Source organism: Pipistrellus hanaki (assembly GCF_964339955.1).
Source record: "Pipistrellus hanaki genome assembly, chromosome: 10".
NCBI classification, from domain to species: domain Eukaryota; kingdom Metazoa; phylum Chordata; class Mammalia; order Chiroptera; family Vespertilionidae; genus Pipistrellus; species Pipistrellus hanaki.
In genome coordinates, this window is record NC_140512.1 from 46001283 (window position 1) to 46017263 (window position 15981).

The following is a 15981-nucleotide window of genomic DNA, read 5'->3' on the forward strand; positions in this document are numbered from 1 at the left end:
CCCCACAGCACGATACAATGTTTATTTCTAACTCCCAGTCTCCTGGAAAAATCTCCATTCCCAGGGATGGTGGCTATTTGATTAGACTCACAGCTCAACTCAGCAGAGAGAGAAAATACCCACATACAGGGAATTACTAAAACAATAACCATTTTCTGGCAGATTCACAGGTGCTCAGGCTCTGGTTTTAGTTGGGGAAAATAAAAGCTTGGCTGGTAATTTAAAAGTAAATCCTGGAGAATTAGAAACTGTTTAAAAACAAACAAAACAAAACAAAAATCACGTTCGCAGACAAAAGCTTTTCTGAAAAGAAAAAAAAAGAAAAAAGGTGTTTATTGAGCCATATGTCAGCCAGAAGAAGGATGAGGTCCTGAGGATCAGCCTACATCGTCAGCAGCAGAGCTGGATGGAGAAGACAGCATGTCCACCACCACCACAGAGAACTTTGTAAAGTCCCTCCATGTTCCTGGAGATCGAAAAGACTGCACAGCGCATGCCCAAGAAAGAACCAGGAAAAGAGAAGGTCCCTCCCAGTGACTTAACTTCTGGCTGCATTCAAACAGGCAGTGAAAGGTAAGGCTGTCTTACAAACTGCCTGAAGCCTAAAGTGGTGCCTTATATGCTTATGTCCTTGGCAAAAGGGATAAAAGACATAGAGGCATTTAAGGTGACTGAGATGGCTTTAACGTTTTGTTGACCTTGACTAAACCTTAGACAGGCTTTCTTGACTCTGGAACCAGACCTTGACAACAGGTTAAATTAACTTTTCCTTGGAGTAAGGCTAATTAGCAAACACAGGAGGCCTATGAATGCCCCACGCCAGCCGCCAGCCGTCAAGAACTCTAAGACCTTCAATTAAAAAATTCTTTAAAAATGCCCTGGGGTGTGTGGCTTAATTGGTTAGGCATCTTCCCATGCACTGAAGGATTGCTGGTCCAGACACAATCCCAGTAGTGGGCATGCAGGAGGCAGCAGATCAATGATCTGCTCTCACATTGGAGTTTCTCTCTCTCCCTCTCTTCTACTCTCTCTCCAGGTGGGTCCGGCTGCTCCCCATGCCTGCCTCTGGAGTCCCCCAGTCCTCTCAGCCCCCAGCCACCCAGGGCAGGCCCAAGATGCAGGCAAGCCTCAAATGGCAACTGTCCAACCACCCAAGGCTGCCTAAGACTCAGTTAGCCAGCGCTATTCAAGGCTTGTGCTGCCAGCAATGGCAGCAGCAGAGGTGTGATGGGGGCATCTCCTTCCCCTGATTGCTGGGTGGCCTCCCACCCCCAAGGGCTCCCAGGCTGTGAGGGGGGGCAAGGAAGGCTGAGGGACCCACCTCTAATGCATGAATTTTCATGCACCAGGCCTTTAGTAAATATATAATATATATATATATATATACACACATAAATATATATATATTTAAGTAGCAGTGTGAAAAATGACCCTTGCTGCCAGTAACTAAGCACACTCACTCGTATGTGGGTCTGGTCTGGGACCACCCGTACAGACTGTGGACGTCGTAGTGCCGCACCCGGGAGCCATCATGCAGGGTCTGCTCACTCTCCATGCACAGGGTCTTGCTGCTGAGACCCCTGTCCCTGGACTCCAAATCTAAGAGGAAATGCCAAGTTATGTTCCGAACAACTTGATCTGCACATTCGTTAGAAATGCCCATCATCTTGGCATTGATCTATTTCAAACAACACCTTTATCACCAGTAGCAGCTCCAATTTCAAGAATTTCTTTTGTCTAATAAAAACAACAATGTTCTGTGACCTTGTAACTAATGAAGAGTAAGGGCAGGGAATAGAGCTGGTAAAGGCTCCAACTCAAACATTTATAGAGTAAGACCTATGCCCCTTTATCAGCATCATACACTCCTTTGTTGTATGAGTGTGTCTTCCACTAGATGGAAATGTTCTCAAGGGAATGAATCTTGTTTCAACCAACTTTGTATTAATGTTGCTAAATCATTCTGATTTGTCAATACTTGTCTGATACACAAATATTACCTTAAGTGAAGAGAAAGGGAATCACCAAACAATAGGAAACATAACAATGATGTAGACATTAAAAAGCTTTGATTCCAGGCTTCATCCCACAAGTTCCTGGTATAGTGCTTGTAGGAAGGTGAGTCACTTCCTTCTCATGTTTCTGTAAGGTGAGAGAGTTCAACTCTCAGATTCCTTTGATCCCCAGGTCCTGTAGTCTCTATTGCTGTTTGTACCATAGGACAATCTGGGCATGCCCTTCATCAGTGTCTGTGAACACAGGCAGAGAAAGTGCAGGGACTAGAGTTTCATTCTCTAATCAAAAGAGTGTGTGCGTGCGTGCGTGCGTGCGCGTGTGCGTGTGTGTGTGTGTGTGTGTGTGTGTGTGTAGGGTGTTACCTAAAGTTTTAGCAATCAGTTCATAGTTATAAATGTAATTAGATGCAGCATTCATTGCTTGCATTCTTTCATACCACATCAAGTCATTATTTCTATGCTTGATCCATAATTTATTTATTTGTACTTATTCAAGGTATTCTATTTGGAATTTTAGCTCATGTTTAAGAATGTTTTCTCTCTCCAATATGAGGCTTCACTTTGACAACAAGAGGAAAACTTTCAGCATTTTAAGCAGGGCAGTAATTTAAGGAAGCAATCCTTTACATACATGGCATATAAGGTGGCTTATTAAGAATTTCATCCCTGCAGCCGTTGACAGATCCATCCACAGAGTTTGATGGCTCATTCTTGTCCTGAAATAAATTAGCAGAACAGATTCCGTGATGTCAGAGGAGACAGAGTGGCCTTGGCTTGGGAGAACACTGACCTCCTAGAGACTGGCTCCTGTCACAGCCAAAAGGGTCTTATTTAAACTCTCACACAGCTGGCTGCTTCATTGATTCTGTGGGGAAGAAAACTGGGATGCTGCTATGCTTCCCATCTCTCAAGACACACAAATAGAAGAGCCTTTGAACACACGTCCCAGAGACATCTCAGGAAGCCCTGCTCTTATGCCTAACAGATATGTGTAACAGGTATGTGTAACAAACATCTGAACAGGCCTATGGAGCCTTTTCCTCAGAGGACTCTCTATCAGCACTGTGGTGAGCATCTGTTTCATCTCAGGTTCAGGCCTTCTCGCCTCCAGGTCTGCTGTATCACGGGTGGTCTCTCAGGCTCCCTTACTGTAGGCTTCAGGGGAGATTTGGCCAATGGAAGGCAGTGGCAAGAGACTAGAGGATGGGAGCTAAGAGAAGACAGGATATTTGTGCCTTTTGATCTGGCATTATCTCCAGTGGTGGCACATCTCCCCATTAATCTCCAACTTCCCTTACCCAATATGTCCCTGGGCAGACCCACAACTCCCTCTGCTCCTCTCGGTGGTCTGAGCATCTCCATTCTGTACCAGCATCCCTCCCTTTTACTCCTCCAGCCCTGGCTACCTGCTTTGCCAGTTTCTGAATTGCCTCCTCGTGCTTGTACTTCCAGCATTTCCAAAGAAAACACACTAATGATGCACTTACAATCCACAATCCATCGAACTTCAACCTCTTCATTGGCTCTTGAGGGTTTGTGTAGAGCTCTTTTATTTTCTCCTTCCACCAAGCAGCTGTGCTGTTACGCAGGAAGTCAGGATAAGCCATGTGGTATTTGTACAGCTGGAAAAATAACACAGACTCTCATATTGGGTCTTAGCCTGTTCAGGACGGGAGTGTGGGAACCAGGAAGAGCGGGTGAGCGGGTTCTTGTGCAAAGTACTCTCCCACACACACACACTGTGAGACCTAAGCCACTTCTGCTGCTGCTTCACAGAATTTACTGTGGACACAAAGAGATCAGGGGAGGCTGATTTCAATCTTCATTTGCCTAGAAGGCTAGTCTTAAGTGTTTGTTTTTTTTTAAACCAGGGGTTCATTTTATGACTGGGCATTTAATCATATGAACTGGAAAGTTAACTGTCAGTCTCTAACTATGAAATTTCAGAGCTGCAGATGTTTTTTCTACATTGGTCAAATTAAGGAGACCAGCCATCCAAGGAAAAGTGAGCTACAGAGTGAGCTATAAATAAGCTGATGTGTCATCAAGTGTGGAGATGAAAGACATTACTCCTTTTAACTGGTTTACATGTGGACAATTCATTGAAACTCAGTCTGTTCATAACCTTTTCAGTGAAAATATTCTAGACTCTTGTTATTTTTCAAGCAACATGAGATTCAAACAAAGCAACCCATTGAAGGCATACACATACAGGTATTTCACTTTCGGTTCCCTCCTACACATTTCTAGTTTAGTTGCTTATTGAAGTTTCCATTTGAGGATCTTTTTTTTTCTGCCAAGAAATTACCAGGTGACAAACACACTCAACTTAACCAATTACAATAGAATATGAAAAAAATGCTTGATATCACTAACCACCAGAGAGATGCAAATTAAAACTACAATGAGGTATCACTTCACACCTGCCAGGATGGCTATAATCAATAAATCAACAAACAACAAATGCTGGTGAGGATATGAGGGAAAGAAACCTTAGTACACTGCTGATGGGAATGCAGACTTGTGCAGTCACTGTGGAAAACAGCATGTAGTGTCTCAAAAAATTAAAAATGGAACTGCCTTTTGACCTAATGATCCCATTTCTGGGAATATATCCTAAGAATCCTGAAACACCAATCAGAAAGAAAATATGCAACTCTAGTTCATTGCAGCCCAATTCACCATAGCTAAGATTTGGAAACAGCCTAAGTGCCCATCAGCAGATGAGTGGATTAAAAAACAGTGGTACATCTACACAACGGAATACTATGTGGCTGAAAAAAAGAAGGATCTCTCACCATTTGCAACAGCATGAATGAACCTGAAGATTATTATGTTAAGAGAAATAAGCCAGTCAGAGAAAGGCAAGTATCGCATGAACTCATTTATCAATGAAATCTAACAAACAAAATAAACTGATAAAAAAAAAAATAGATCCAGAGACATGGATGCATGGAATAGACTGACAGATCTCAGAGGAGGGAGAGGTGGGGGGACAGGAAGAGATTAACCAAAGAACATATATGCATAACCTATGGACACATTCAACAAATAGTGTAGGGGAGGACTGATGTGGGGCTGGGCAGAGAGGAGGGGAGCTTTGTAGGGGAGGGAGGATATCCATTATACTGTCAACTATTAACATAAAATTAAATAAAAACGTAAAACCTTTACGGTATCACATGTAGGCAATGAGCTGCTTCACATGTTAGATTCTGATGACACACATCTCCATAAAACTCTTGGGGACCATTGCCATTAAATTCTAACTTCTGAATGTATGAAATTCTGTTAGGTGGAAGTAGGCTGGGTCTCTTGACACATTTCGTAAGTTATCAAAATTTCATTTTTGAACTTAATGATCAATCATCTTTCAAATGATTACTCAGCTCTCTGATATGTTTGCCCTGGACCTATACAAAATTCCTTTTATAAATAACAAATGTGAAATCTGACTCTAGAGAAATAAGATCAATTTTCATTCTCATCCCATTAACTTAGCCTCAATACTTTTAAGCAGCATCATGACTTATTGAGAATCAAAAGTGTATGTAGTATTAAGAAATACATATTATTTAAAAATGTTAGATAACAATAAAAAAGAAATATATTATCAACCACTTTTATCTATGATTAGAAGGACATTAACTATATATATATATATATATATATATATATATATTAACTCATTCATTTGGGAAACATTTATTGAGCACTTCTTTGTGCCAAGCACTCTTTTATGGATTATATCCACTTGGATTTAAATAAGAAACAGTCCTTATTTTCTAAGAGTTCAGAGATGGACCATGAGTGCTAAGTTGTATGGTGTTTCCTCTACAGGGAGTAATATGGAAAAGGAAGGAACAGCGAGAGTTAAACTTGGTATTGAATGCTTCACAAGAGGCAATGTTTGAGCTGGCCTCACTATTTGGGTGAGCTGAGAAGGCACAGTGAGCACTGCACAGAGCAAGAGAAAGTAGCACAGTGTAATTATAGAACAGAGTCTGAATCCTGGATGAGAGTTCCTGTCACCTGGAGTCAGGAAGTTCACCTTGAATCTTGTTTCCATAAAACAAACAATGGGGACCCCAAAAAGGAGACAAAAGGAGGAAAATACATAAGATCTAGTGATTCATTTAAATATAATGGCTGATTAAGCATCATAGGCCAAAGATGAGTACACAGCTTAGAAATGGGTTACTGGGAGACACAGATTTCAGAACCATTCTCAAAGGGATTATTTATGTGTGCTAAATGACCAGCTGGCATACATAAGGAGTGGGACACCAGAATATTTCCAGGCAATATAACAAAACTCACTGATAAAGGATTAGACCTTTGACCTTGGTCTCATGAATATTCATTAAGTAACCAGTATCAAACAGATTTCTACTCATTCATAATATAAATTGCCCAATACATTTTGCCAAGATTTATGAAGAGCCTCTTTCAATCAATTGAAATGCTGATTAATTACAGGCATCTCCTCCCAATCCTTACCTCTCCCAAGACAATGTCATTGCTGTCAGGCCATTTGATGAATACATTGTTTTTCTGCCCTGTTATGAATGGGAGATAATCAGTCTCATTGCCAGAAATGGCTGGATTCTGCAACAAAAAGGTTTAAAAGAGAAAACATGAGAAAAATATTTCCAAGAAAAATGATCTCCAAAATGTTAACAATTCATGGTACAGAAAGAAATGGTGAACTTTAAAATAGACAAACAAAAATACAACCCAGGATAATTTGCCTATGTCTATTGGGTAGTTGAGAGTAAAAGAATATATTGATGTTTCTCTATAAAATTCCCAAGGGGAAAAAAAAGTATGCTAATGTTTGGGGGGGAAAAAATCCTGGAGAGAAACTAGGTTAGCAAGACATTACCCTCACATAGAGAAAGGCAATTTACTGTATTTCAACAGTGTCATAGCAATATTCTCTAAGAATGTGAAATTTCTTTCTTCTACTCTGTGGCTAGACTGCCCATCTAAAGTGGCCTTCCCATTAACCTCATTCTTTTCCTACCCCAATTACTTTCTACAATAGTATCCTATTTCACAACTGTCATATAAATCATTATTACCCAAAATTATATTTTTAATGTTTATTAATTGGTTGTATTCCTCTAACACTCTATAATAAAAGCCTAATATGCAAATCAACCGAACAGTGGAATGACTGGTCACTATGATGTGCACTGACCACTAGGGGACAGATGCTCAATGCAGGAGCTGCCCCCAGCCTGTAGGCCCCAGGCCAACCAAGATGGGTGTCATGAGGTTTCCCCCCCATCACCCTGCTGGTCACCCTGCAGATTGGCCTTGATCACTAGACAGGCTTAGGGACCCTACCCATCCACAAATTTCATGCACCAGGCCTATAGTATATATAATCCCTATAAAGACATTATCTCCCTAATGAATTTAAATTGCAAGCACACACACACACAAACCTTTTATAATGGTAATTTTCAAAGACCCAGGGCTTATCAAATACTTGAATAAATGAATGAATGAATGAATGAACCAACAAACGGAAGTCATCAAATAATGCTCTAATTTTTGGAAGCTATAAGAGAGGATCATTTGCAGGTAACTATTTCTGTGTTTATCGATAATCAAAATATAACTTCCAATGCAAAATAATAAATCAGTCTCCTGGATCTTCACTAGGTTGTTTGTGAGTTTAATTAAGAAGAAATAAGTCCCCTGAGCTTCACCATTGCTGAATGATGACAAAACAGGTTTTTGAAAACCCCACAGTAAAGACAAGACTAAGACACAGCTATTCTAAAGCATAGCCTGAAATAGTGAGACTTTTTGTTGTTGCTATATTCAGTGTTTTATCCCACAGTTCTTCTAATTCTACCAAGAGAACAGTAACAATAAATTATACTCAGTCATAAAAAATAAATATTGTAAAGCATCATCCTTTAAAAAGCCTCTTTGGGGTTTTTTCCTCCTTTATTTGCTTTTTCAAACTTAAAAAAAAATAATTATAGATCCACAGGCAAAAATTATACAGGGAATTGTCCTATACTCTTCATCTCATTTCCTTCAATGGTGCTATTTTTAAAACATAAACACAAAAGAATGAGATTTAATATTTGTAAGTACCTACCAGAACGAGGACAAATCTCATGCCATTTTTCTTCATTCGCTCCATCAGCAGACTAAGGTCTTGAAAGTTGGTGCTGAGGGTGAAATCCAGCTTCCGGTCCATGTAATCAATGTCTACATGCTGAACATCCTATAGGAAGGACAAGCAAGGTGTTAGGGATCTTGCAACAGAAACCTCAGGGCACACATACTGCTCTGCCAGGCTCCAGGTCTGCTGCTTGTAGACTTCAGTCCAAGTCCTTCCAAACTTACCTCATTACTCCCCTACACCCACTTGTCAACTCTGCTGATTAAATTTGCTATCTGGTCCCTGCATACAGATCACATGCTCCTATTCCTTTTGTTTCTACTTCTCCCACACATACACACTGGAATTCTTTCCCCTTTCCTTCCCTCAATTCATGTCTTTTCCACTCTTCAAATCTCAAACATGGTGAGCCTATCAAAAAAAAATGCTGGTTAAATGTTCAAGAATAGAAAGCAGACTTCCCTGACGAAAAAAAAGATTGTATACCTGTTTTCCCTTTTTTCCTCCAGTAAACCTGACTGAATTTATTCACATTTAAGAACTACATTATTTTATAGCATTCTAAAATATACTATTTCCACCATCCCCAATTGTCTGGATTATCTTTGAGATGAAAACCTTGTCTTCCCTTTTCTCAACACAATGCCAACCAACCTAGGTTTCTGCACATGATATGTACACAATTCAAGATTGTTGAATGATTCCTATATGGTTAATATTCGGTTGAAACAAGAGATGTTTCTCTTTAGCCTAAAGTTGATAATTACCTGTATTGTCTTAAAACTCTAGACAAAACTTGTTTGAGGGAGCAGAGATTTATGCATAAGCCAAAACTTAGAAAAGAATAAACCAATATATTATTAACATTGGTTGCATTGGAAGATACATCTATGGAATTTTTTCATCTTTTCATTTTCCTATCTTTTCTAATTTATATTTAGTAATATATAGCATAATAGTATCTAAAAAGAAAAAAATAAGTCTGGGTGAATGTTTCAAATTATAGTGAAGACATTATAATAATTTATTCTCATCTTCTAATCATTAATTGTCCTCCAAATCTCAGGAGGTGAGTTAAAAGCAGAGAAAGAAAATGTATAATGAGAACTTGACTATTATAAGAAAGAATGAGTATGCTATGTGTGGAATTCTGTTTGTTGACAGTAATTGACTGCACTTCTTTGGCTACATTTCATTGTGGTAAACGCATATATGAGTATTTGTATTTAAGTCAAAGTGAAGGCTTGAATTTAACTCCTTTTTTTCATATTGTCACTTTATATCCACCCTCTCCAAAAACCATCACAATTAGTCTCCTAAAATTGTCATAATCTTGATATGATTCTCTCTTAGAAGTCTCCAAAGTCATGGCTTACAACAAACCATGACTACTGTAGGATATTTCTGACAAGAAGTAGTAAGTAACAATATCCTCTGCTAACTTCTGATGAATTCATGCCCCTCAGTTTTTAACCCCTGATTTGAAAAGGGTACCATGACATAAATTTAAAAATCAATGTTTCCACATAAGATTAGCTCCATAGCTACATTTTCTTTGTACTGAAGTAGTCATCAGTAATATCTATAAAGATGTTTTAAATTTATAAATTCCCATTACTAATTAAAACACAGGCAGGGTGAATGCTTCATACATAGGGAATCTGGGCTGCCACCATTTCATCATACAAATCGGAGATTTCAGCAGCATTCTGGTATCCATAGCGACTCAGATGGAATCCCAAGGCCCAGTATGAAACCATTGCTGGCCGACCAATCAACTAGAATAAAAAAGAAAAATGGATCCAAGTAGATTATTAGAGTGAAAAAAAAAGATTGTTGCCTTATGCTTAAAGCAATTTCAGCACTTCTACTTACAGCCTGTCTGATCTAAGAGGTCTCATTCAAGAAAAATAAGAAAGTCAAGTAAGTGTAGAAAAATGATGGGGTTGAAGAATAATAGAAAGTCTCTCTATATTCTAGAGCTTCCACCCTAAGAAATCTGAAAATTCAGTGGTTATTAATGATTAGAGATTCTGAGAAAGGTTTAATTAAAAGACATATGGGATATGAATATCCCTTAACACTAAAACTCTACTCTCAGAAAAGATAGTGCTAATGTAGTAGGGATACTAAAGGGACATCCTATATAATAAAAGCATAGTATGGAAATTGTCCCCTTGACCAGGCGTTGTCTGGGAATTTGACCAAGGGGCGGGGCTGTCTGGGGGAAAGTAGGGAGGGTGGCCCCAGCCGGCAGTGGTGGTGGCAGAGGCAGGGAGCCAGATGAGGAGGATGGCAGCCAGCAGTCGCTAAGGACCCTACCAGAGCATGAATTTTTTGCACTAGGCCTCTAGTAAAAATAAAATTGGCCTTTCTCACTGCTAAGAATGTGCAATATCCAGTAAGCCTTGAATGGGTAATTAATGAATACAATAAATTCTGACCTCAGTGTATTGCTGAGTTACAAGCTCAGGAGTTGGCCCCAAAACTACATAAAAGTCCAAAATCCCTCCTGTGGTGCGGTATGTTAGGGCAGGAGTAGGCTGGAATGTCACATCTGTAAAAAAAACAACAACAAAACACACATACACACACACATATACACACATACATACACACAAACATGAGGAACATCTTGAGAACTATTATTTACCCAGACAGGGACTCTGCCCTAATATTTGCTATTTTCACTCTCTTCCTTTAATGCCCACCTCCCCTGGAAAGTCTTATTTCATGCTGTGAAATCAGAGATGGATTTTCAGGTACCCCAAACATAATCTCAATCTCAACCTTTTTTAACATTCTGTGAAAAGTAATTAAAGTGGCACAGTCAAACAAGGTCATACCAAAGTAGCAACCATGTTAAGTCAAAATTTTACTCTCAATACCTGGCCTAGAGATTTTAATAAATCATGGATAGATGAATAAATGAAAGGGGTTGGGTTATGTGTCCCATTTTCCTGACCATTAAATTTTCTTATCCTACCTAATAAAAGAGTAATATGCAAATTAACCATCACTCCGCTACAGCCACAAGCTATGCCTACCAATCACACCCACCAGCCAATCAGAGCGAGTATGCAAATAAACCCAACCAAGATGGCTATAGCCACAGAGAGCAGAAGGGAGGCTTGGGTTTCCCAGGCAATGGAGGAAGACAAGCTTTCTGACTGCCATTGCCAGCCTAAAGCCTCCACTCAAGGCTACAAAGTTTCAATTATAGAAGGAAAACAAATTCAAACAGACATGGTGGCAGCCACAGAGCTGGAAAGAGCTGGAGGTTAGGGTTGCCCATAGCAATGGAAGAAGCAAAGCTTTCCACACATCCTGGCTGGCCCAGGCCTCCACTCCAGGCTACAAAGTTTCAATTGTAGAAAGTAAATAAATTCCAGATACCAGGGCTTCTGTTTGGGTCGCCAGAGGCTGTGGCCGGCCTGCAAACCATCACAGACCCCTCCCCCAGGACACCTCATGCCCCAAAGGAACCCCCATCCTAATCTGGGACACCCTTCAGGGTAAACCAGCTGGGCCCCATCCATGCACCAGGCCTCTATCCTATCTAATAAAAGAGAAATATGCAGATTGACCATCATTCTAACACACAATATGGCTGTCCCCATGTGGTAAAAGATCCTGCCCCCTTATGGACACAAGATGGCCACCACAAGATGGTCAGCAGGGGAGGACAGTTGGGAGGCACCAGGCACCAGGCCTGCAAGGGAGGGCAGTTGGAGGCGATCAACCCTGCAGGGGAGAGCAGTTAGGGGTGACCAGGCCGACAGAGGAAGGAAGTTGGGGGCAAACAGGCTGGCAGGGGAGCAGTTAGACAATCAGGCTGGCATGGGAGTGGTTAGGGGATGATCAGGCTACCAGGCAGAAGCAGTTAGGGGCAATCAGGAAGGCAGGCAGGCGAGCAGTTGGGAGCCAGCAATTTTGGATTGTGAGGAATGTCTGACTGCCCGTTTAGGCCCAATCCCTCAGACATCCCTCGAGGGATCCCAGATTGGAGAAGGTGCAGGCTGGGCTGAGAGACAACCCCCATGCTCCTGTGCATGAATTTCATGCACCGAGCCTCTATTTCTGTTCCAGATTCTGATAAAGTGGTTGCAGGAAAACTGTCTTTATCTTACCCATGGCATTACTGTTTAGCAGAAGCACTCCATGTGCATTGCCATCCTCCTCCAGTCCCATGTAGTAGGGGTGGACACCATAGGAATTCTTCTTGTTCTGGGAGAGTCATGGGGGAGAGTAGATGAGTAACAAAAAGAGAAAATCCAAGAAATTCTGTCCACATTATAACTCAAACAGCCAACTTCTACTCAACACTGAAGATTTAGCACAATGTCATATCCTTTATGAAACCTTCCTTGACCCTTCCTTCAACCCCAAGTAAAAAGCTAAGTGCCATCCTGCTTCATATCCTCCTTGTTTATTATTACACTAGAGGCTCAATGCACGAATTTGAGCATGGGTGAGGTCTCTCAGCATGGCCGGTGATCGAGGCCTATTGAGGGGCTGGCTAGCTGGGGGGGAGGTACCCTGGGAGGTTGGCCAGCCAGCCCCTATTGGGGCCTATGGGGGAAGCTGGATGGGGGAAGAAGGGCTGTGGGCAATTGGTCAGCCACTCCCAGTCGGGGTGGGGGGCCCAATTGGGGGTGAGGTCAGCTTGGGGGAGAGGATGCAGGAGGTTTGGGGGCCGATTGGGGCCTGGATCAGGCCAGTTGACTGCCGCAGTGTCTGTCATAGCATCCGGTCGTTCCAGCCATTCTGCCGTTCAGTCACTGGGCTTTTATATATATAGATAATTCTAAGATAGCACTGACTGCATTGTTATCATTATTTCTGCATCTCTTTCATTAATCTACAAGCCTCTAGAGGACAAAGACAGTGTTTTATTAAATAAGACAGTGTCTTATTCTATGCATGCTGACACATAGAGTATATTAAATAAAAATTTACAAAATAAATAAAATTCATAGTACACATGGAATTTATGTGTGTAATATATATATATATATATATATATATATATATATATATATATATATTACATACATACACACACACACGAGTGGGGCAAAAGTAGATTTACAGTTGTGAGCATGTAAACACAGAGTTTACACTTGTATTATTATTTATTAATATTGTATTATTTTATATATAACTCACCTGTAAACCTACTTTGCCCCACCCTATATATATTTTCTAAAAGATTAAAAGATATTTAGGGACAGAAGGACATTATATAACATGTGGCCTATTTCATTTGAGAGCATAATTTATCAACATAAGCTGAAGTTGATGAATAGGGTAAATATGTGAATTAAAATAAATTTATACAGAGAGCAACTGAAGGATAATCTTACTCTTCTGTGCTTACCCCTGGTGGCTCATCTCGAGCAAATATTCCCCACGTGTTCCAGCTAATGTTTCTTCTGAAAGTTGTGTGCTCAGTTTCCCCGAAGCCATAGATGTTCTCAGATGGGAGGCGAGTAGAAATGGAAAGGAACATGTCGTTGAAGGTGAAGCCCGGGAGCTGAGAATCCCAACTGCAACACAGAGGCATACCTTTGAGCAGAGTTGAGCACAGGCCGGAGCAAACAGGGAATACAGTTCGGATGTCTAGTTGATTGAGAACCCTCCTGAATGATTGCACGCCTGGATCCAGGTTCAAATACTGTGTGATGACCCAGGTCATAAGAATGGCCATCACTCACTACCACAGCTCTGTGTTTGCATTTTTATTCTATGGATTGCAAGACTGGCAACTCCTTTTCTGATTAATTGGCCCTTAAGAGTCCCACTCATCTCTTTATTTCTAGTTCTTGTTGCGTGGTACCTCAGCCTGAACTAATGAATAAGATCTGAACAAATTTTCTAATAGAAAAGTGTGAAACTCAGAATTACTTTTTTGGATTGGCCAAAGAACTTCTTACAAAGAAGCCCACAGACAGAAAGTCAGACACATAGTCAAAGAGAGCCGAAGGCTGTCCATATGTGCACATACAGGTGACAGCTTCCAATAGGATGGGGAGGCTTCAGCCCCAGGCAAATCCAGACCTGCAATTCATGTCATGCAGCAGCAGGTCAGGGATGAGAGGTGCCAGTTCCTTTCATGCTTAACGTTATGAAAAGGCTGTAGTCTATAGTGTCAATAGCAGTGAAAACTTGAAGACACTATTCTCTCTCCTTACTACCCCTTGCTCCTCTCTCCTGGATCTTCTGTTATTATTTCTTAATGAAGCATATAGAGTTTTCTGATCTATTTAATAAGATTAATGCGTAAAATATGTATTTTTCTTTTTCTGAAATCAAGCAATACTTAGTATTTTTAAGCCTTTGATTAATTGTTCTTGCTGAGCTAATGACCAATAAGAAATAAAATCCCTGCCCTAACTGGTTTGGCTCAGTGCATAGAGCTTTGGCCTGCAGACTGAAAGGTCCCAGATTTGATTCCAGTCAAGGGCATGTACCTTGGTTGCGGGCACATCCCCAGTAGGGGGTGTGCAGGAGGAAGCTCATCGATGTTTCTTTCATCGATGTTTCTAACTATCCCTCTCCCTTCCTCTCTGTAAAAAAATGAATAAAATATATTTTTTTAAATAAATGAAATGAAATCCCCATTGAAGTGTGTGGGGGGGAGGGGGGAGGGGGGATAGATATCATCTTTGTCTAAAAACAAACAAACACAAACAAACATGTAGGGTGTCAAAGGTTAATATTTCATTTGTATTCATTAGAACCTGTAATTAGACCTAGAACCACTCTAATTAGGACCAAATAAATAGTGCTTACATCACAGTGCTGGAGCTTTTTCGTTGAATCTGGATCCCAAAAGGATTGCTTTGAATCCTGACATCATACAGACGGTTTTCAGATGAGCCAACAGGAGAGGAAGGGATGTTCAGAGGCACGGGGACCTCGTACCTTTTATTAGTGGGATCATAGATCTGACAATAAGAAACAAGGAAACTTTCTGATGAAATCTCAAACCTAAAACCTCTCATACCAGTTCAAAATTCAGTTCTGATCAGGAAGCATCAAATATCCCAAAGCAAATAGATGTGAGGCTTACCCACCCTGTATGCCCAACACAGAATCTGAACTGGAAGAAAAAAAAACAAACCCTCAGCAATACCCATCAAAGCCAAGGAGGGCACTACCGCTAAGCAATTTGTAATTTAAGGGTATAGAATCTCATAGACAGAACCTGTGCCTGTGTGTTTATGAGTGCGGTATGTGAACAGTATGTGCACATAACTGTGTAAAACTATGTGTGAGCATGTGTATGTATGTTATAAATTAGAGAACTGAGTTTTCATATGAACTATGAGATCTATTTACTATTATAGTTGAGCTTTCAGTTGCTGCTCAGCTTTTTCAATCCTAAAACTGTCCTTTGTACAAACCACTCATTTCAACCACTTAACAGGTTGCTATGGTGATCCACCAACATTGAAATGTGAAAAGTAATATCTAGAGTGAGGTGTCTAAGGTCGTACCCACTAACCATGTGTGGCCGTTAAGCCTTGAAATGTGCTAATCTGAGCTGAAACTCACTATAAATGCAAAATACACACCAAAATTTGAAGATTTAATCTGACCATAATATTCTAAAGTGTCTCAATAATTGTATTTGGATTACATGATGAGCTGATGACATTTGAGCACCTTGGTAAAATAAAATGCTATTAAAATCCATTTCACCTTATTTTTTCAAAGTATTTTTTAAAAATACAGTTATTAGAAAACATATATGGATCACATCTTATTTCTATTTTAGCAGAGTGGTGATTCTCAAAGTGTGGCCTCTTAATT

General features: G+C 40.4%; 1 protein-coding gene across 1 annotated transcript in view; it reads right to left on the minus strand.

The window, feature by feature from the left end:
* The window catches only part of MGAM2 (maltase-glucoamylase 2 (putative)), a gene marked incomplete at both ends in the record, with an annotated part of 80428 nt that overhangs the window by 17281 nt on the left and 47166 nt on the right, over positions 1–15981 (minus strand). The window contains 10 exons of the mRNA XM_084897321.1: positions 1461–1599; positions 2647–2731; positions 3503–3637; positions 6516–6623; positions 8137–8265; positions 9816–9941; positions 10608–10720; positions 12294–12390; positions 13544–13712; positions 14959–15113. Coding sequence (XP_084753447.1) covers positions 1461–1599; positions 2647–2731; positions 3503–3637; positions 6516–6623; positions 8137–8265; positions 9816–9941; positions 10608–10720; positions 12294–12390; positions 13544–13712; positions 14959–15113 — 1256 coding nt within the window. The remainder of the gene's footprint in view (positions 1–1460; positions 1600–2646; positions 2732–3502; positions 3638–6515; positions 6624–8136; positions 8266–9815; positions 9942–10607; positions 10721–12293; positions 12391–13543; positions 13713–14958; positions 15114–15981) is intronic.